This window comes from Bacillus rossius, chromosome 6 (assembly GCF_032445375.1).
Source record: "Bacillus rossius redtenbacheri isolate Brsri chromosome 6, Brsri_v3, whole genome shotgun sequence".
Taxonomy (NCBI): domain Eukaryota; kingdom Metazoa; phylum Arthropoda; class Insecta; order Phasmatodea; family Bacillidae; genus Bacillus; species Bacillus rossius.
In genome coordinates, this window is record NC_086334.1 from 33,393,020 (window position 1) to 33,413,652 (window position 20,633).

General features: G+C 34.8%; 1 protein-coding gene across 3 annotated transcripts in view; it reads right to left on the bottom strand.

Moving 5' to 3' along the window:
* LOC134533011 (carboxypeptidase M-like) overlaps positions 1-20,633 on the bottom strand; it is a 76,274-nt gene that overhangs the window by 3,373 nt on the left and 52,268 nt on the right. The window contains exons 5-11 of one of the 3 annotated variants that reach the window (XR_010075231.1): positions 20,472-20,608; positions 16,887-17,075; positions 15,380-15,561; positions 13,388-13,506; positions 11,176-11,352; positions 9,986-10,078; positions 1,186-1,323 (exon numbers count right to left, since the gene is read on the bottom strand). Coding sequence is in view for 2 of the 3 variants with exons in the window: in XM_063370138.1 (XP_063226208.1) it covers positions 9,986-10,078; positions 11,176-11,352; positions 13,388-13,506; positions 15,380-15,561; positions 16,887-17,075; positions 20,472-20,608 (897 nt within the window). In the remaining variant the exon portion in view is untranslated. The remainder of the gene's footprint in view (positions 1-1,185; positions 1,324-9,985; positions 10,079-11,175; positions 11,353-13,387; positions 13,507-15,379; positions 15,562-16,886; positions 17,076-20,471; positions 20,609-20,633) is intronic. The other 2 variants (XM_063370138.1, XM_063370139.1) reach the window with 2 other exon arrangements.

Sequence of the window (20,633 nt, forward strand, 5' to 3'; positions counted from 1 at the left end):
GAAGGCAGACCTGGAATAAAAGAGGAATCTTGAATAGTAGTCAGTCTTGATAAGATGACTGATACAGAGCAACTTGTAAAGTAATTTTAACTTAACTTTTTACTTATTTTTTATGTGAGTTTTATTTTTACATTCCATAGGGGGAAAATGTTTTCATTTAGAGGTGAACCTTAAAGAAAAATGTTTATTTTCATTTCAGTTTAGCAAAAATCTGCAACTATAGTTTCATTTTCATTCCATTAAAGAATATCAATATTTGCACATCTCTATAATTGATGTTTGATATTTCTTTGCATTTCATATCATTTCAGTTAATTCATTCATTTATGTTGTTTACATTTTTTTTTAATAAGCGTAAAACTGTAACAGATGAGCCACAAAAATTCCACGTGTAGACTTTGGTGCTCAGTGCATTAATTTGAGCAGAATTTGCAGTTCAAAAACATTAAGTATCAAATGCTATTTTTTTTGGTAGAAGTTATATGTTACTAAATAAAGTCTTATAATAACCAAGTATTTACAAGAAATAGTTTGCAGAGTAACAAGTAGGTGTCAAACTTTCTCTTGTGTAATACATTATGTACAATATAATTAGTGTATCATGTGTTGATAGTTCACTGGTTGTTAAAAAAAATGAAATAAAAAGTATAGTTATTCATCAAAATGTATTCTGCATGAAAATACACCACATTAAGATATTATACTTTAGTTAATTTGTCTTCATAATAACTCTGATCCAATTCACAAGTTGAATGCTCAAGACTGTCATCTTTTCCAACTTTGGAAGGTCAGTCATTGTTCCGACAGTGGCTCTTTCGTATTACATAGTTTTCGGCTGTAGCTTGGATAGCTGATTCTACTTCTGCAGTTTGTTCTCCAATTAAAAATCTGTGGTCTAAATGAAAGATAAAAATTATTAGTGAATTATACACTTTCCTAGGTTAATTTTTTCCCTTCCTTCTTATTACTACTACTTTGCAGGATCAGCCAGCAGAGTTACTCGGCAGTGTACAAAGCAGGTCGTCACTCAGAACGTTAAAACCAGCATGATTTATCTGGCAGATTGTTTGATTTGCAAGCGCATCTTGAGTGCAAACCGCAGTGTGCCTTCAGCATGCACTACGCAGAGAGAGAGATGGAAGCAGAAGAGGCGGCGTGGACTGTGTGCCCGCGGGGTCTACTTACATCCCGTCTGCTACTTTACATTGGTCAGTTTACAGTGTGAGGGTGGTTGTTTCGCGGTGGTCGCTAAGGTGTGGGGAAGACAACAGAACCTTCCAGGGATGAGTTAACTCTCACAACAGCCGCCTCAGCACTCTCTAGCTGAAAACACATCAACCCACATTTCAGTTCAAACATCGCACCATCCCTCCTGCATGCTGTACACCCAGAACCAATAGCAATAGATCTACATACATCACCCAACATATCTTACAGTATAATACATTTATCTATTACCAGATAACTTTAAATTATTTATAAAGGATGTAGTTTCTGGCGTAAAAGACAAGGTCAGTTTTTTCAGTAACCAAATAAAAAAATTCAGCTTGATAGAGACATGAGGCCGCTTAGCATTGGGCATTGAAGTAGCACAACATTTTTTTGCCCATCTACTTGCAATCTAAAAAATCTTTGTGTGACATTTTATGAGGAAGTTATGTGAGTGTATATGGCATTTTTCCAAAGAAATTGCTGCTTTTCGTTTGCTCACTCTCAGATAAGAATGTAGGATACAACCGTGATTGATGAGAACTGATAATTGAAAAGGTGAGATGGATTTTATTTTTTAACATCAGCAGTTTTATTAACAAATAGGGGAAAGATTTAGTTTAAGCTACCTTGCCCTCAAAATCTGCAGCATAAAATAGACATAATGAAAAACAACATACATAGAACACCAACACCTAGAGCTTATAATGATACTAAGTTCAATATCATAACATGTAATTTGTGAATGAGAGCATAATTATTAAGCTGGTTAGTAGTGTAGATTATAGCACCTTAGTAAAATTGCTCTTAATTGCTCTTTCTTTTTTGTCTGGCCAAGAATACAAACATCTGATTCAACAAAAATGAAGTCAAAGGTTTTTTCAGATCATTAGTACAAAATCAGGATGGTAGGTGTAAGTAATGCTTTAATTCTGACACAAATTGATAAAATGCATAATTACATGGCTCTACTTGTATGCAGAACACAGACTGGACACCATCAACATTTGTAAATATTAACTTCACTTTTGGCATTTTGCAGTTACCTAACACAAAATCCTTTTATGTGTTTTAAGAGGCTGAAAAGTTATCCTGATAATTTGTTAAAGGATCAAGGATGTAAGTTTAAGAAACCATTTATAAAACTGACTACTTGGTATGTTATTATTTTGTCACACATTGTCACATACACATTACTATTACTACATAGTTCATACATTGCAAAAATGTTTGTCTGCTTTTGGGAAGTAAAGCAAGATATATATTACAAAGCCTTTGGTACGTGTCAGTCATTTACATTTCCTTGTAGCATGTAAACCCAGTGCTACTATTACACAACCTTTATTATACTAATAGCTCCTAGTTAAATTACACATTTATTGGTGTTTCTGTCCTAAGGCTCTCTAAGAATCAAGGCAAACTATTTTGCCTTGCCTACAAGTTTTTAACAGCTTAGTCAATCAGCATTATTGTGATGCCACCAATCCATTTATATAATTTCAGAACATGTTCACATAGCATCCATTTAATTTTTCTCATTAATGCTGAGATAGGTATTTCTTTGATAAGTTGTATATTCTAATTTTTTAAAATTAGTTTGACGTGGGAATGTATATCTGTTTACAATAAACTGAAATGGAACTTCTTTGTGATGCAGTGAAATCAATATGTATTCTTGTCTTTTTTACCAAAAATTATCATTGACCATTTAAATGTATGTATAATGCTTGAGGATATGAATTTTGGATTTTTTGAAAGTATAGGTTGCAAGAAAGTAGATTTTGAGGGTAAGATGATCACTGGTGCATGCAGTAGTGGTAAATCCTTTGTACAAATTAAGCTAAGACTACCTATGAATAGTAAATATTGCTATTACAGTGCACACAACCAAATTTTGTATGCTATGCCTAACAGAAATTTAGCGTTAAGACCATAATAGTGACTTCCGGCATTAGATGTAATTCTGGGGTGAGAAGTATAGTTTGCTGGAGCAATTTTATTGATACATTTCTAGATTAATGTTAATAGAATTTTCAGCAGTGTAACAATATTGAATGCCATTGACCAATTTTGCTAACATTGTCCAATGTGATTAAAAGAGCATGTAGTGAAGGTGGCTAGTGGTTAGTAGTTATCTCTTAATGTTTATTATATGTGTCACTCTATGCAGGTATGGGCTGCTGCATTTAGATTCACAGACTGTTATAATGTGCATCACAAAGCAATACAATATACCTAGTTATAAGAATTTAATTTTGAGAACTTAGAAGTTTGCCAGATATTGACCAAACGTAGCTTGAATGATGTAGCTGTGGGTGGCTCATTAATGACTAGAGATTTTGACTTTGCAGTGTGGTGTATCCATCACATTTTTTGTCTTTGATGGTTTAATTATGTTTTTAAGACATTATTTTTTTTAAATTAATTTATTTAATTGCTTATTTAAGATGTTTTTGTATTTATTGTAATCATGTCTTTTTTTTTGTTACTTTTTAATTCCTGCTGGCTGATAAGAACATGCAGAAGGCTAGGGCTTTAAGAAAGTTACAATTTTTTTTTGGTATAATTATAGGTAGAGTGAGTAATACATGATCCACTGACAGTTTATGAGGTTTTAAATGGTTGAGTTGAATGATTGTAGAGTTTGTCTGGAAGCAAATTAAGTTCAAAATAAATTTGCAAAAAAGTTCTTTAATTGGTTATGTTGTACAAATCAAGATGCAAACTCTGGCCAGATGCGGAAGTTGTCACCTTTAATTTTGGTGAAGAATAAAGGGAACAGTAGTGAAAATCTACTCAGGTTATGACTGTCGGAGCATAGTACTGCTTTGTACAAACTACAAAGGCAACAACCTTTGAAATCATGAACTACGCTACCTAACTACATTTGTATGATCATTAAATTTTAGAAAATGTTATTTGAAGGCTATGCTTTGTCATTCCTCAAAAGTATTGCTATGCATAATTCAGTGTGTGAATGATTTAATTCCAACAATATATTATAGAATAAATTCCCTTGGTAAGCGTAAATTGATAACCATGTGTGGGTAATGCTGACATGAAAATTTCAGGAAGTAAAAGCTGTTGGTAGGTAGACAGAAAATGAGTGAAAGACAATAGGAGAAAACAAACAAACTAGGGCACGGAATCAAAGCGTGTGAAGTTACTTATTAGAGAGCATTTACTAAAAATATTTATAATTTGAAATGTCTCTAGGTAATATACTATAAATATATATATACACACATGTGCATCATGGTAAATCTGGCTTTTCGCTAGGGAAATTGAACTAATAATGCAAGTGAAGGTGGCTTAGGTGTTTCTGAATGTATTATAAAATGGATAATACATACTGCTTCTTGGATTTAACTGCTAGAAACTTCAGTAGGAATGTTAGAGACCTTCATTTTCACTCCTCTCAAAAACTAAGACCACTAACACAAATGCCAAGCACACTTATTATCTATTGCCTACTGGCAATTTTAATCATTTACATGACTTGAGATAAAAAAAAAATTTGTATTGTGACTGCAAATGTTCATAACTGCTTATACAGTACATATGCACATCAATAATTTCACTGCGGATAAGGGATCATCTGTGTATCCATTCATCATGTGGTCAAAATAATCTGGTAAGAAAATATTTTCTTATTTTCACAAAAATTAGCATAAAAGTATCAAAGTAATAAAATAATTGGTTGTGCAAGATTAAAATATAAAATATTTTCGATATGTAGGCTATTGCAGTGTTGTTCCACTATTTTTGTCTGTCTGTTCTCACTGTGCCTCTAGACAACAATTACTAAACAGCAGAGTTTTCTTCTACAGTAACAAACATACAAAGCTAACAGTGATTACTTTAAAAACAGTAACTTTGTCAAAAATGTGTTTAGTCTTTAGGGTTTGTAGTACACATGTACTGCATGTATAAAGAACCTTTTGTCAGTGTACATTGCACAAAGTTTTGGAGAGAGGAAAGTAATAATGCTGCTCTAATCCATTTATGGTAATTTAAAATTTTTCTGAAGCCATGAAAAAACACAATCACTGCCCTTTGATAGCTGTTGGTTTGACATTACACTGCAAGGATCAAGTCCAGAGTTATGGCCATTATGGTTTAATACTTGTAATGTTGTAATTAAAGAGAGTGAAATAATTTTCCACTGCATTTCAAAATTATTTCAGACTTAAATTTAAAATATTACAGTCATTCACTGTGTGAATTTTCATGTATATGTTTCACAATAGTAGTGAGGCTGGTTACATCTTGTAACCAATGGGGAAACCTAATTTATAGTCTCTGCAATAGCACTATTCTATCCCAAACGTGATATCAGAAAATATTTGTAACAGTCTATTATGCTGTAGAAGGGTTAATATGCATGAAGCTCAGTATTTTTTTTTTAAATGCAATTGTTCAAGCAAATGATTATTTGGAATTTCACTTAAAGATAAGTGATCTTTAAGTCTGTAATTTTGTTAGCAATAATGTTTTGGAAATGAGCCAAGAAACTGCTATGCTAGATGCAATATCCTAAACATTATGTTTATTTAGTAATTTGAAATTTGTTTGTTTGTTCCATTATTGTCTGCTTTCTATTTAATAATTCTGTGATTTTACATGCGTTAAAACGATTATTTATGTTAGTAGATACTTTTGGCAATAAAAAATTGTAACACCAAAATTTTATCTTTTTAACTTTTGTTACTAAAACTTGTTTAATTGTTCAAAACTAACTATTACTATTTATATCACTGACTGATGCACCATTAATTAAAAACACTTCCTAGTACCGAAAGTACTGGGAGTTCTCGGTTCCGTTAAAGACTAGAAACATAATTCCTGGTTTTGAAAATCTGTTACAGTTCTGAATACCCTAGTTGTAATAAATTGTAGTGGAAACAAATTTTGTGAAAACAGTATTTTTGTTGAGCGACATTACAACCTTTACTTGGTTCTGGCAAAGAAGTTTTTTTGGCAAGATGATACAACTGCAAATTTTCTCATGCGTGTACTTCAGCTCTGTTTTTCAGTGAACAATAAATGCAAAAGTAAGGCTGGGTGCACACAGAATCAGATTTGACGCAAAGTAGCATGGCACGACACCACAGTTGCCTCGCAACAGCTTAACACCGTATTTTTGTTACATTATTTGTTTCCCACATTCTTGAAATCAAATTGTTGTCGCGATTCTCGTTCAAAGATGGATTACATAAAATAGGTCTTTCCTGTAATAAACATACTAATTGGTCTGCATCCAATTCCATACCATGGCAAAATCAATTAAGATACTTTACATGTGAATATTAACTCAAATTAAATTAACAATGAATAACAGTCTTTAACTAGTCTGCTATAAACACACTATGGCATGCCTTTGTTGACATGTTTTCTATAGTCGCGCATGGGCAGAACACTACAGCCATCAGACAGTCTGCTCGTGAAGAAGAGGGAGCAGTCATACAATGTTGTCAACTCGTGTCTGATCACGACAGTTTTGTGGAGTTGTGCCGCGTCTGATTCTGTGTGCATTGCTTTTATGTAAAAACATGTGCAAGTAAACTACTATCAGACAAAATTTCGCGTTGTGTCGTGCCTCATAGTGTAAGTGCCCGTCGTAATGTGAATTTGTGTATTTCTTGATTTCTTCGTAAATACAATATGGATCCTACACCATGATCATTTCTGCTAATTGTAATATTGAATTTGTTGGGTCATCATTAGCTGGGTTGACCCAACTCAATCCAAACTGGTGAAATCTGTTTGTCTGATGTTAACATACGAATCACTGTTTCGGTCTCCATAGCTAAAGAGAGTCAAACTAAATAAATTCTAATTGTTAGCAATCAAATTTTTTTCTTCCTGTAGATGCTGCTTGAAATACAAAACTTTTCTTTACTACAGCACACCAATTTTATCACTTTTTTAAAATTTATGTTTACTATAAATTAAAAAAAAAAAATTATATGAAGTCCTTTACTGTCAGTAAAAGTTAAAACATTCAGTTCAATGAGCTATTTAAGATTCAACCAAACTTTTTATAGTCTGTGATTTTTGGGTTTGTGTAAAAAAAAAGTGTGAAAATACCATGAATGGACCATTTGGAAAATGTGATGTTGCATGGAGGCACAGTGAACAAAACAAAACTATAGACTAGTATAAAATTTGGCTCAAAATCTGCTTTCAAATTACATGCACTTGAATGCTTTAAGACTGTGAAGACAAACTTGAACCATTTACTGAGCCATCATAAGAGAAATTGCATATGATGATTAAAAATTGAAGTGACAAAACTAAAGGCCATAGCCAGGTAATAATAAAGCAAAAATGTTAAACATGACATTTTATGTCAACAGTATGGTAAAAAAATAATATAAGAATAATGCTATTTAGTTTTTAATGGTCAATATTATTTTTATTGTGTACTACACCATATATTAATCAACTAATGCTGAATTGGTACTAATGGATTCATGCAATGTAAAAAATAAAATAGTTTTGTTAAAACACTCTTAAGAGTGACAATTATTAAATTAAAATAGATTTTTTTTTTCCCTCAGGAAACAAATATCATGACTTCTTTCCTTTTCAGATTTTGAGCCAAATACATACAGGTTAAATATTCGACTTTCAGTGTAGGTACTTTGAAAGTTTTATTTTTTTGTTATTATCTGTATGATTAATATTATAAATACATAATTATGAACTAAATTACCAAATCAACCTTAGTAATTATGTGGTCCTCCAATTCAATATTTATGGTCATTGATAACATTTATAGGCACAATATTTAGAATACAGTACAGCAGTGATTACAAACACAAGCAGTTAACCAACTTTATGGAATATGTTTATCGTGGGGGAGCTTTTCTAACTGTCACTAGCACAGAGTGCTAATAAATTCATGAATTAAGTTTCTTCCGATTATAAATAATTACTTTCATGCAGTTCATGTTCTCAGGTTGCCCGTCTCTCACCTTGTTGTGTAGAGACAAAATTTTATTCATAAAAATAAAGTTTGTTCATTAATATGACACTAAAATGACTCATTAGGTACTCACAAAAATACTGACAATTATAATATATTGTTTACAGTATAATTATTTGTAGTATGCACGTCCAAGATAAAATTACTCACAACAATAAAACCTAATCAGCAAGAATTTGCAAGTTTGAAAAATGTGCCAAAGTCAGTTATGTAAAAATGATTAAGTAAAGCAAAATTAATTTTTCCCTATCCATTTCATCCACACATTGAGGTAAAAAAATTGAAGCTAAATTAATGAAAGTTGTTGAATTAAATGCAATTAAAGATTAAATATTTGTTATGCAAGTTTTGTCAAAATGTTGCTTCATTTTGTGATATTTCAGTTCTGTATGGTTTATTAGGTTTTTCTTTATCACAATTCAATTTAAAATCTGGTTTCTAGTCATTGGTCAAGAATAACAAACACTGCATCACTTTAAAGCATTGACAACTTACTACAAATTTCAATCCAGCGGATAAGTTTGAAAAAATAATGAATGCAGGAGAGTGGAGACGCTATAATCCTAATCTTTTTATTGGGAAAAAAAAAAAGATTTTAGTCTAACAACTGCCCAAAATTCAGCTTTTACCTAATCCTCATTGATATTGTAAGACTTTTTTCCCCACATTACACAGGCAGACTTAAGGTAAAAATAAGTACTGCAGGGGTAAGCATCCACTTTGAAGATGAGTACAGACTTCACCTTGAGGTAACGAGGCCTGTGGGAATTATAATTATATAGAATAAGTTTTGTATTCAGTTATTTTTTTATGTAGCTTTTATCATATCAGATCAACCAAGCCTTGTGTTTAAAGGTTTAAGCTCATATGTTTAGTTTTTTATTTGAAAGAATGCTATCAAATAATTACAAAAATAAGTAGTGTAAGTTATAAAAGCTCCCCTGAGAAGCATATATCATGACACAATTTATTATACACTGGGCTAAATGTTAGTGCATTAGAAGACAAAGCTCAAATGTTTTCACTGTAAAACGTTTTACGCAAATCATATAGTGTGGAGTAGGTACTACATTGTGAGTTAAACATTCATCTGATTAAATAACAATACCTTACTTAAATGTTTCAGATATGTTTTTAGTAAAGTCATTTCTCAATTTTCCTGCTGTCATTTTATATTATTGCATGTTAAAAATTAATTGTACTTTAAGCCTTTATTCAAAATATTTTTTTTTTGTTGTGGAAATAGCATAAACTGCTAGTTGGTAATGGACATGTGTGATTTATTTGTGGGTTCACATTCATAATGAGTCCATGCACACGTTATTGTTTTGGTCTAGTGTTCATGTTACCATGAAGCCCTGGAAACAAGGGTTTGGCATGTCTGTCGTTCAGCAGTTAACTGTTCCAGCACGCAAGCACAGTCGCGGAGACGAGTTGGAGCACGGCCTGGAACGCGCTCCCGTCCGAATCCCGCGCGTGCCGTGAGCCGTGGGAGCTGCCGCCCGGGGCGTGCGCGCGCGGGTCGAAGAACGCGTAGGGTTCCAGCCGGTGGTGGGGTCCGGCGCCGCCGCCTTCGTGTCCCGGCAGCTGGCCCCCGCCCTCGTCGCTGCCGTCAGGGCAGCCCATCTCCCCGCGCTCGCCGCCGTTCCCACCACCGACCATCCCCGCACCGCCGCCGCCACCACCACCGCCACCACGGGCCACGAAAGTCGTCGGCCGGGCGGGCTCGCCCCCCCACGGGGGCCGGCGCCACGGCCCGGTCTCGACCCGGCGGCCGGGACCTACCTTGGTGGGGTGCAGCGTCACGTTGAGGAGCGTCGGGTGCTGGTCCACCACCATGAAGTCCATCTCCCGGGGAACGTAGCCGTCCGCGTACACCTGCGCGCAAACACACACACGGTCCGGTTCCACGCGTACAAGCCCTCACAGTCACCAAGATCCGTGACTCATTATGACTGCAGAGAATATGAAAATACAGATGCATTACTACATACAACATTCCAGAACTTTAAAAACTAAGATTATATAACGATACATAAAGACTATAGCTCAATCGACTTGAGGCTTCAAGTATTTCAACTCTTTTGATGAAGTACTTTTACTAATGCAACTAACAGAAGTATTTGAACTAAAAGTAATAAAATGTTATTCCTAAATGACTAATAAAAAGTAACAAATTATTTTGTATTTTTTTTTTTTTTTTAATTTCTTCATTGAACGGTATTACTGTTTTATCTATTTACTTGTTTCTGTATTCAATTACATTTTTAACCATTCAATGTGAATATATTTACTGCTTATAAAATGTAGTGTAAAGGTATATATATATAAAAATGTGATGTCTAAATGAAGGAATATAATATTCATCAGTGAAAATAATGATGTTTTAAGCCCTCAATAAGCTTTCCAATACAGCTCCCAAGGGCAGTGTTTAAACATGATAAACTGATTTAGTCAAGTCAATATTAACATTCTTAATTTGGTTTCCAACTGCAGGTTACACATGCATAAGAAATGTTTCACCATTCAATAAAATTGGCATTGGCAGAGTCTGCTCAGATAGTATCCTTGTTGAAAAGCTTTAAAATTATCCAAAATTCTACACTTCTTGAAGTTATGTTGAAGAATTTTTGTGCTTAATACAAGTGCAGCGTTTCAGTGTCTGTCTCCGCTCCTAAGTTTGAGGAACAGAAAATTTCCGTATTCTTAAATATGTTTGCTCGTGTTGTATTTTAATGCATACTATTCCCAGAATTATATTGTAATGTGTAACTGAAATAAAAGAATTTCCAGCTTTGTAACCACGTAGCACAGTTACGACAGGAGTGAGAATGAATAGCTGAAACTTTTGAAAAATTAAATTACATACAATGGGATAAAAGTTCAGTGAGGAATGTTAAGTAGCACATAGTTTGGTGGTGTTAAAAGTTGTTGAACACAATGCAGATAAGAGGCGAGAGTCAGCCCTCGCTCACCTCCAGCTTGTAGACGCCCGGCAGGAGGATCCTCCAGAACTCTCCGTACTTGGTGGACTGGAAGCCGACGTCCCGCCCTTTCACCTTGAGGGAGGCCTTCTCGACGGGGTTGCCGTTCTCGTCCATCACGAAACCCTGGACCCCGCGGTGAGCTTCTGCCAGGAACTTCACCAGCGGCTGCCAAACACCAGTCACACATAGAGACAGCACTTTATAGTTTTAGTTTAGTTCAATTTTGCTTTTGAAACAGAAGACTCCGGTGTTGTTTTTACTTTTATAAATTCTGTTTTGTTATATTTACTCAATTAAAATAGTTTATTTGTTTACTGCATTTTTACAAGAAAATAATAATTTAAAATAAATTAGTGAGCATTGGTAATTTAAAAGTGATTCAATAAGAGTGGCACAATAGAACATATTAAATTAATTCTTCTGATCTATGCACTGATCAGGCTACCTTTTTTCCCCCTGGAAATAATAACATTCCTTGAATTTCAAACATTAAAAGTTTACATTTTTTTTGTGATTTGAATTAAATTTTGGTCAAATGCTGCTTTTAATTCCCTGATATAACTCGCATCTTGGTGTTCTAAAGTGTATTGGCATGCTTTTCGGTGTCATTTCAGTTTCATCGCAACTTACCATATAATCTTGTCCCTATTCATGCACTGTGATCAACTACTCAACTGCAATTCCTTCCTGGAGAACCCATAATTCAAGTTCTGGTCCATACATCCCACGTTCAGTTTTCCAAGGTTCTTCCAAAACGCTCCAGGCAAATGCCAGAATGTTCCTTACAATACCCCTCCCCTGAGTTATGCGTATTCTCTTTTAATAACCTTATACTAAACCTTATGTAGAGTCCTGCGTGTCTGTCTTAGTGGACTATGTTCAGCCCCATGATTTGATTGCAGAAGTTAAATTTTCCTTTGCTGCAAGAATATGTGACCTCCAGGAGTAGTTAGGCTGGCGGTAAGTGACAGTAAAGCCTAGTTACATCAGAGCAACCATGTTGCGTGACATGTTGATTGGCAGTATCGATGCGTAGACACACACTGCCGTTTTCCATCGAGTGTCTGTCTCTTTGAAGGTACGGCAGGTGACGCTGTTGCTCCAATGCAGTTGCAGCCCTAACCTTCAGGATTCATCATTGTTCATTGAGTGTAGGTGTAGCTGTCACACTTGTGGGACCATGCAAGGGTGGCACGAATCCCAGCACCCACTTCATACCCAAGAGTTCACAGCCCGTTATAAGTACTGTTGCATCAAACCTCAAGGGGCATAATGTGATGTTAAACTCTACAATTACCTCGTTGCATAAATACAAACCTCTTATTTTCACAGCTTAATATTATTGGTGATATCTGAAGATTCTTAGTAACCCAATCAACCAGCAATGCTGTAGACATAAACATGGTGAACTCTTTGCAATTTTTTTTTTTAATTCTGTATACCAATAGTTTGGAAAATTTTTAGTTAAGTTATTTGAAAGCTGCGTATATCATGAGTATAATTTCACATACTAAATTTGCAATGCGTTCTTAGTAACCATTATTTTTTCAAAACTTTCTAAAATTCATACTTCAGAGAAAATCCAGCCTAAAACCAAATTTGACAATTTTTGTTTTATGTTAATTTGTTTTTTATCGACCCATAACATTGTAACTCTTTCAAAAATATTTCTAAAGCATTTGGCTAGAGCCTAAGTTTAAACAAAGCTTTAGTTTAGCTGGGCGAACTAAGTCCAGTTACAATGTTATGTACCTGTGGCTGTGGCTGTTGGAAAAAATACCCCATTTGGAAGAAATTAATCTTAATTTCCTTCATCTCGGCTACACATATAAAGAGGTTGATGGAATAACAGTTAACATTTAAAGAGCACTCGTTTTACACTCCTTTAAATTTCCACAATTGTGAAAGGGTCATTTGGTTCTGAGAAATGTCATAAATGTATGCAATTTTCTTGGACATGGCATAAATCTTTATAAAAATACAGAATTGCATTGAAGAACTAACACCTGTGCCACAATGACTCGCATTATACTATGGCAATGCTACAAAAAGCAGCCATGGCTGCAGAGCACGCTAAAAGATTAGTAAGCATTTCATTACGCATCTGTGCGGGAGCCAACTTTTCCAAGCTGCGTACAACAATCTGTGTGCAGCACGACAGCTGTCATTTCACCACAAGTGTCGCATGTGTGAGGCATACCATCCTGTTCTCTTCCCAAAACTTGGGCAGTTCTGCGGCAGGGGGGTACTTGCAGCATGACAGCTCTAGCGTGATCTCCATGCAGCCGTACCACACATAGTTGAAGTCCTGCATCCCACCTGGAGAGAAACATTCATTGCATAACCAATATTTTAAAATTATTACCTACTGAAGAAAGACCCTACATTGAAATTTTTATTACAAACAGGCAAGTGATCTGCAATTATTGTGCCCATGTGTATTTATGATCACATTAAAAATTATATGTTTTCAATGTGAATTATAAATTCACTGTAACTTTATTTAAAAATATTTTACACAATTAATAAACTTTAACAAATTTGAGGTGTATTTTTACTAAAATAAAAAAAATATTTTGTGACGAAAACCAAATGAATTTGTGATATTAACATAAAAGTGGTAAACTATATGTATTTACGTATGTGTAACTTTCAATACGAGAAATCGTAGCTACAAAAAGTTACACAAGTAAGAAATAACTTTTCTGTAGCATTATAATTGTAACATACCTGTACCACAGCTGCACACAGAGTCTACAGGTCATGAATGTCACGCAAAAGTAGCGTATGAAATACTGGTCACAAAAGTCATAAAAAAGACCAGAAATAAACAGAAGCCTTGTTCTAACTTGCATTTTCTGACGTCCCACTTCAGTTTATTGTCATACATTAAATAGTCTACAAATAGTTTAAGACTACGTAATAACTTAAATAATGTGTGCATTATCTGTGAAAAAGTTTTTTTTCTAGCTTAAAAATTATTGTGCATAGCAGATCTATTTAGTATTATGTTTAATTTTGCTCACAATGCATATAAACTAAAGCTTCGTCCACACAAGAGCACTATGCTCGCTGTGTTTGTGATGTTCGCTACATGAGTAAAAGATAGCCAGCTGCATCTCAGGTGTCACTGGTTACACATAACTGTGTTCGCTATATCTGCTATGTTTGCATTATGGCGACATCTCTGGGTGTTGGTTCTCTGCTATATTTATAAAAAGTCGCTGACTTCACGCATGCGCAGATAATCAAAAACATCCACAGAATTGTGCTGTACTTCTACATTTGCTTTAAATTAGTATTATGTGACATAACAGTTCATTGAAGAAGTACGAAAATATCCATGTTAATGGAATAAATCAACAGAAGAATATAGAGAGCAGGATATCTGGGATAATGCCTGGAATTTGATTTCAAGGGAGGTTCACTAATGCTAAGTGTTACAAAATAATGATTATTAGTGTAAATTGCATTTGTTCTTAATTTTCCTTTTACTTCTTTTTGACGATTTATCATTAAAGAATTATATGATGAAATCATTGTTTACTGACCTCAAGCATACTGCCAATCATTCTTCTGATAAAATGCTTCCCCTTTAATTTAGATTATTCTCCTCAGTTTTATTCTTCATGAGAAATAAAATGCTATCAAACTGAGTTGTATTTATCCTGAAGAAATCCATAAATTTCGCTTCATCCTCGTGCAACTGCTTCATCAAATGATGAAATTCTCCCAATTATTTTCTTTTTAAATTTACTTCATGAACCCGTAACCCCAGATTATTTTAATGGAATCAGCACTCGAATCCCACGGCATGCGTCTCTCAGACATCGCGAACTAGGCTGGATCTGCCTGACCACCTAGCACAGCGAACATAGCGAACATCGCGAACACAGCGTAGCTTTCTGCGTGGCCTCTTTTTAACCCTGTGATATAAATAGTTTAAGAAAATTTTTTTAAATTTCCTAAAATTGTTTCGCTAGATATTTGTAGACACCCTCCCTCTATTAAAGTTTTGCTAAAATATGTGTGTGTGTGTGTTTACCACATTTAAGACATTGCGGTGGTGGGAAATGTAGGCCTGGTCTTCCCCTCCCTCGGCCATTCCCCTCTAAAGCCTGTTGCGCCGAGCGGTTTAATTTGCGACGAGACGAAAGCAAGCACCAGCACAGAGGGATGCGGGGCTAGGTACCTATGAGGGGGTACCACTCCGCTCCGTTGGTGATCCCCTGGTTGAAGGCCGGGGTCCCCGCCTTGCAGGCCACGCCGCGCTTCATCACCGGGTGGTTGCTGGAGTAGGTGAGCGCCAGGTGCTTGAACACGTCGTCGTCCGGCGTCAGCGACGGGGCGGAGGAGTAGCTGTGGAATACTGGGCCCGCAGGCGCAACGCACAAACACAATCACAGAACTGACACAGGCATGACGACTTGTCACTTTTCGAACATTCATCTTGCTCTCATACTTTTCATGTCCTTGTAATATAAAGTCATCAACTTTCTTTAAAAAAAATAAATATTATTTTGTGTTCAGCTGTATTATTTAATTATTTTGTTATATTTCATCAGTTGTTTCATATAAATGGATGTACATGAATACCGGTATGTATTAATTTTTAATGTCAAGTGTTATATTCAAAACTAATTTAATCACTTATAAAAAAATACAATAAACTAATTACGTACAGTAAAATGCTGTCAAGAAATTTATATAAAAAAAAAAAACATGTATGCCTACTAGCAAAATATTTTTTTTTATAAGGGTGGGACTACTTATGTTTACAAAGGCCATGTTAATAATTACTAATTTTTATAATGCAGGAGAATTTCTTTAGTGAATTTTTTTTACAAACGTGTTTCATTGTAATAACAAATATGTATGTGCTTTACCTTTTTTTTTTTAAAGTTTTATTTAGAATTTTTTTAACTTGATGAAAACTGCTGTATGGTATATATAATTTGTTATGATATTTTTATAAATAAATTTAATTGCTAGTTATCTGAACTTGTATTTTTAAAACCTCACCTTTGCATAGGGGTGAAGACCTGCACATTCCTTGTAGGGAGCACAAAGATAGAATCCACAGCATATTTACAATTTGGTTTTTATATTTTTAAGATAATTGTTTCAACATACCACTACAAAGCGTTTTTGGAAATTAAAAACAAAGAAAATTTTTATATTACTTTTTTTGACTTCGATATTTTTTTTTTTTACAAAAAAAAAAACAAAAACAAATTAAGCTCTTGTTTTGCAACTTTAGACTTGTAGGAACAGATTTTATAACAAATAGTTGATTCAAAAGATATAAAATTTATTTTAAAGGTGAACATTTAAATTTTTCTTTTAAAGGATAAAACTTACTTTAAAGTATTTATGTATGTGCACAGCTGTCAATTAACTCATTTTTGTGCTAAGCCGCACTAGAAGAATTGCATTTTTTTCCCTAATACTGCACCGACTTGGTTATATTGTCACATTTAATTATTTAAATATAAATTTACTTTTCCTTCTTTAGTATAAGGTTTAACAGATTTTGGCTGTTACTTGTTCTTAATCTGAGATGATGTAGTCTTAATGTCTATAATTTATAGTATAATTATAAATCATATACAATATCCTAGTCTGTATAAGGATGGGTTCACAAGTAGGTATAATTTAAATTAATAAATGCACCATCTTCTTGATGGAGTTAATACTTACTGGAGTTTGGCGTGTTATCAAAGGGATAACTGGCAACGAGTGCACCACCGTGCAATCCTCCAGACAGCACAAACTGAATTTTGGATATCCACTCTTTCACTGCATCTGTTTCGGGTTGTCCTCGTTTGTTGTTCTGCTTGAAGTAGTCGGGAAAGTTGCGATTCAAGTCGAAACCCCGGGCATTGTACCTGTGCCAGAAACAGATTTCACAGACTGTACGTCTACTGCTACTTTTATCGCAATCAAAACAAATTTAAGGTGATGTTTCAAAAATTTTTTTTTATTGATATATGAGCTTCTTTGAGTGTGAAAAGTCAGAGTAAAGAAAATGATTATAAATAACTTTGAAAACCAAATACCTAGTACATATGTATAATGCGAGTATGTATACAATTGTGCAAGAATGTAGTTAAATTGAATTTTATGGAAGGTACAATTTTTTTTCTAATGTAATCTTTTCCTGGTTTTGTTTTTTCTAAAATATAAATAATATTCAATGTTTGAACTTTGAAGTTAGTTTGACATAAATATATTTAAATTTTTACTTATGTTATTATTTTGATAGGAACAGTTTAAAGTAATAAAATACATAAATTACTCAAATCTAAGATGTTATCAATTCTAAGATGCATTTCTCTTTTGATCCTTATTTTCTCTTAAAGAAAAAATTTACCTCTTACTGTGAAATGCACTTGAATTCAAATAACAAAGCTGTAATCATGAATCATGTGAAATGTAATACTAGTTTATGAGCTCATAGTATTTTACTACCTTTACAGTACTGCCCATTGGGTTTCGAACACAGGCTGTACTGGTAGACCTTGCACTTAGCCTATTTAGCGAGTTTTCTTTTAAGTAGAAAGAGATGCTTCTTTGACGTGTAAACTGCTGTTGTATTTCTGAAATATATGTGTGACTTGCTGAGATACTGGTGCATCTATGATTATCAAAATTTTACCTTAATATGTCACCCCTGGTTCTTGTGCCACATCATGAATAAATTTGGTGAATTCAATTGTAAGATGTACAATTTTTTTCCTGTGCTGTAAGTCACACAAAAAAGGAGTTTCTTAAAAATTGAGTACATTTATTATTTGTTTGTCCTGACAATTTTAGGCTGTTGCTGAAGGCAAGTGTTTATTCATGGGATTGCATAAGTTTTCCAATATAATCTTCTTTATTTTTATTCAGCTGGTAATGTAAGTATTGAATGCTAAACAAGGAACTAAAAAAATATCTGTTGAATTGTCCAACTTTTAAATTAATTTTTGTGTACTCCCCGTACCCATAGTCAATGCCATAGCCACATGAAAATCCTCATATGTACTGCTAGAACAAATGTAACATTATGTGCTAGACTTGAGACAAGAGGCCCTATAAAAAATAATGTGCATTGGAATTGTAAGCTGAATGTAAGATAATGGCTAGCAAACCACAATCAAGTTGCAAATGCAGCAATGGACGTAAATTCCTCGGGGAAGGAAGGGGGAGCCCCCCTTGGAATTAAAAGGGCTCTCAGTGTGGGAGTACACTTACATTTAAAAAATCTTAAACTGTGAAACTCAGAATCCTACATATTTCAGCCCTTGAATGCAGCAGTGGAGGCCAATAGTTTGGCGGAACTATATATATACTCCAAACACCACAATGCTGACGTGACAAGACTGACCAGTTGAAACTGCAATCTCTTTGTTTCTCTTTATCTATGAGCTTTTTTGATCCCAAACACTAAAAGAGACCTGCAGCTTGAACAAAGTTAAAAGGTGCAACGACAGGGAATGGTTTGGGCCTCGTGCTTCTTCTGAAAAAAGTACTTGAACATCTCTTTTGTACTGTCTTCATACTATTTTCCATTTGATACACTCATGTAAATGTGTGTAGATTTTTGACTGCAATTTAGTTAGCTCATAGGTTTCATCTGACAGTTCATAAAAATTGACTCCAAATTTAAATTTACAACTACAATTACCTACAATTATGTAATTATGTGTCCTTTCCCAACTTTTGAGTCCTGAATGCACTTCTGGCTATGTTTTGGAAGCTCCATGTACTTGCGCATTATAACGGTACGGTAACACGTTCTAAAGTACCCACGAAGAAAACAATTTTTTGATGAAAGTAACCCTTCATTATCATTATCATCGTTATTAGGACGTCTACACAATGCAATGGTTTTGCACCATCCAGGAAGCTGTTACTGCATCGGTGAGGTCTTTGTTGGCAGCAATATCAGATCACTAACCGAGCAAGTTGGCGAAACTGTAAAATGTTGACCTGGCATTCTAGAGCACCTGGGTTCAAATCGTGGGCCGGCGATCCTATTTGCAGTTTTTTTCAAGGTTTCCTGAAGCTACGACAGTCAAATGCTGAGATGCTTCCTTGCACGAGGCCTGGCTGATTCCTTCCCGAGTTTCTCTGAATAGTATATAATGTATGTCCGTCTATAATCCCTCGCTGTCTGTAAGACGTAAACTATACATAAATAAATCTAAGCTTAACATTCTGATGGATACAAGCAAAACGTCTTAGAGAAACCAATGAAAGAACTTGCCTTGGTCTTGCCAAAGAAACCAGGTTGTCTACAGTTTATGAAAGTCGCTGGAAGTCATTAAAACTTTAATTCCCTGCAGCCTTTTTTTTAACCTTCATTGTGTGTGTTATTTTATCCTTCATTTTAGTTTAAAGACTGATGTTAATTTAAACAGGCTTGAGACCGCGTACTTAAATCACGTGGAAATCATCTCAGAAAAAGTTTGAGTTTTGTAACTTAAGAATCTGTACATTCCTGCAAATATTAGAACTAATTCATACTACATTCTCAAATTTTTTTTTTAAATTTTGCTTATTATGTACATAAAAAAAATCATCCTGTCATATAAAAAGGTCCTGGAATTGGTTACAAGGTACGTATTCGTGGACACCCTGGAAAGTGGAATACATCACAGCAACTGTCTGGAAAAAAAAATTGGTTGTCTGTAAAGTCGGTTTACGGACGATAGTTTAATGTGACAACGTCATAACAAAACATTGATGAAACTGGTTGTCTGTAAAGTCGGTTTACGGACGATAGTTTAACGTGACGTCATAACAAAACATTGATGAAATGATTGCATACTTTTATGAATAAAATTGAATCAATTTTATTGAATTATCACTATTTTGTATGGATACAAAGAAGGAGTGAAATGAAATCTACAATTTAATTGATAGATTTACTTTTATTTGCACACATTAATTAAAATCGTTGTCACGTCAAAAATAGTTTTAGTTAAAAGTACTAAATTTAAAAGCTACTTTTGAAAAGCCCGCCTTAACCTATTTAATATAATAGTAGATTCACAGGCCAATCGAGTGGAAGATAGATGCGGCGCAAGCGTACAATGAGTGTAACGGGACACAACGTAACGAGACAATATGCATAACGGGACACTTTTTCGTGCGTGCAGCCGGCGTTCATTGATTTATTAGACGTTGTCACGTCAAAAAAAGTCGGTAAACCAGGGGAGAACCGAGACGGGGATGGCTGGACTTTGCTCCCGCAAGTGTCGAAGCCGGACGTGCGACACAGCTGGACCGCCACTCACCGGCCCTGCCCGCCGTCGCACTGGCTCTCCCGGGCCACCTCGAAGCCGTCCGGGTTCATGGACGGCAGGATGTGGATCCTGGTGTTGTCCAGCAGCCACTTGATGTACGGGTCGGTGCTGTAGCTGGTCACCAGGTACTGCAAGCAGCGTGCGTGCCACACT